The sequence below is a fragment of the Melampsora larici-populina genome (assembly GCF_000204055.1).
Source record: "Melampsora larici-populina 98AG31 unplaced genomic scaffold MELLAscaffold_350, whole genome shotgun sequence".
NCBI classification, from domain to species: Eukaryota; Fungi; Basidiomycota; class Pucciniomycetes; order Pucciniales; family Melampsoraceae; genus Melampsora; species Melampsora laricis-populina.
The window spans coordinates 7038-8443 of record NW_006769083.1 but is presented as its reverse complement, the minus strand read 5'-3'; the positions used below and the strand labels follow the sequence as shown (position 1 = coordinate 8443).

The 1406-nt window shown below is 30.7% G+C and overlaps 1 protein-coding gene across 1 annotated transcript; it reads left to right on the top strand.

Annotated features, from left to right (window-relative positions):
- Positions 1-274: 274 nt before the first annotated feature.
- Positions 275-1130, top strand: MELLADRAFT_90080 (uncharacterized protein; the record flags this gene model as incomplete). The annotated part of the gene is made up of 3 exons (XM_007419669.1): positions 275-398; positions 509-1044; positions 1122-1130. The coding sequence occupies 3 exons, from the start codon at positions 275-277 to the stop codon at positions 1128-1130; spliced, it is 669 nt and encodes a 222-aa protein (XP_007419731.1).
- Between the last annotated feature and the right edge of the window lie 276 nt (positions 1131-1406).

Sequence of the window (1406 nt, the reverse complement as noted above, 5' to 3'; positions counted from 1 at the left end):
GATGACATAATAATGATCCAATAAGTATACATAAGCCTCTAAGAGCTTCAATTGATCTGAAAACCTGAATTTCGAATTCTCTGCTATATTGAAGTTTGCTAATAAACTGGTAAAGTAAAGATGATTAATTTTTTTGCTTAATGTCATAAATAGATCACCACATCCTCCTCTTCTTCCCAAACTGCCCCCAGTTTACCAATCAATAAAATAAATCATCTACTCAATAAATTCCAATTTTTCCTCAAATCTTTAAATATCCTTCTTAATTATAAATATGGTTATCACTACACCTCCATCTGTTGCTTCACCTTGTGTTCAATGCCGCATGGTCCATTCTTCCTGCTTATATCAAATAAATCCTGCGTGTCAAAGATGCCATAATCTTGGTATAATATGCTGTAAGTCTTTTCTTTTATTTCTTTTACCATAATAATCTTCAATGTTTTTATTTATACTAATTAATTTTACTCTTTTTATACTTTCTTTTATAATTTTCTTTTAATTCTAGCCTATCCAGCAGCGCCTTCTACCAATATTTCACCTGTACCTGGTTCTCCTGCTTATAATTATCCACCTCCAAACACGCCTAATACACCTATCAGAGTCAATTTCTTAAATCCTTATAATATTAATCAACACAATACACCTTCAGCTCCTGATTCTCCAAACCCTTCAATAACTTCATCAATTGAAACCAATTTTACTACTTCTGACCCCTTTTTCAAAAAATTATATGAACATAACTTAGCTTGGAAACTTGACTATATTACTTATCAGAATTGGCATTCTTGGAGGATCTTGGATGATACTATAAGACAGTTTAAAGAAGCTGGATATGAAGTACCCAACATTACTAATAATCATTATCATCTTTTGCGTGCCCATTCTATTGCTGAATATGTTTCCAGAAAGGGTGAGGATGAAAATTTAACTGTATCCACCTTTATTCCATTTATTAACCATGCTGCTATTTTATCCCCTTATAATACTCCTTCTACTAATCCTCCTAATACTGAACTTCCAATAATTAATAATGATCCACCCGTAATTCCTTCTGTTAATTCCCCATATACTGATTATAATTATTCTGAATATACTCCTACCATTTATGAACTTCCCAGTTGGCTTGATCCACGCCTTTACCCATCTTCTCCTTCTTAATAATACTATTCTTCTATTAAATGTACTTTGATAACTAGTGAAACATATCCATTATTTTTAATCTTTATATTTTAAACTCTTTTCTTTTATTCTTTTTTTAATCTTATATATATATATATTTATATTTAGTTATTTGAAATTAATATTATTATATGCTTTAAGTAATTATAATTGCGCCTCTTCCTCATCAGTGACCTCCTCCTCTTCTTCTGCTGTTGGAATAATACCCCTTGGATAAAATCTTT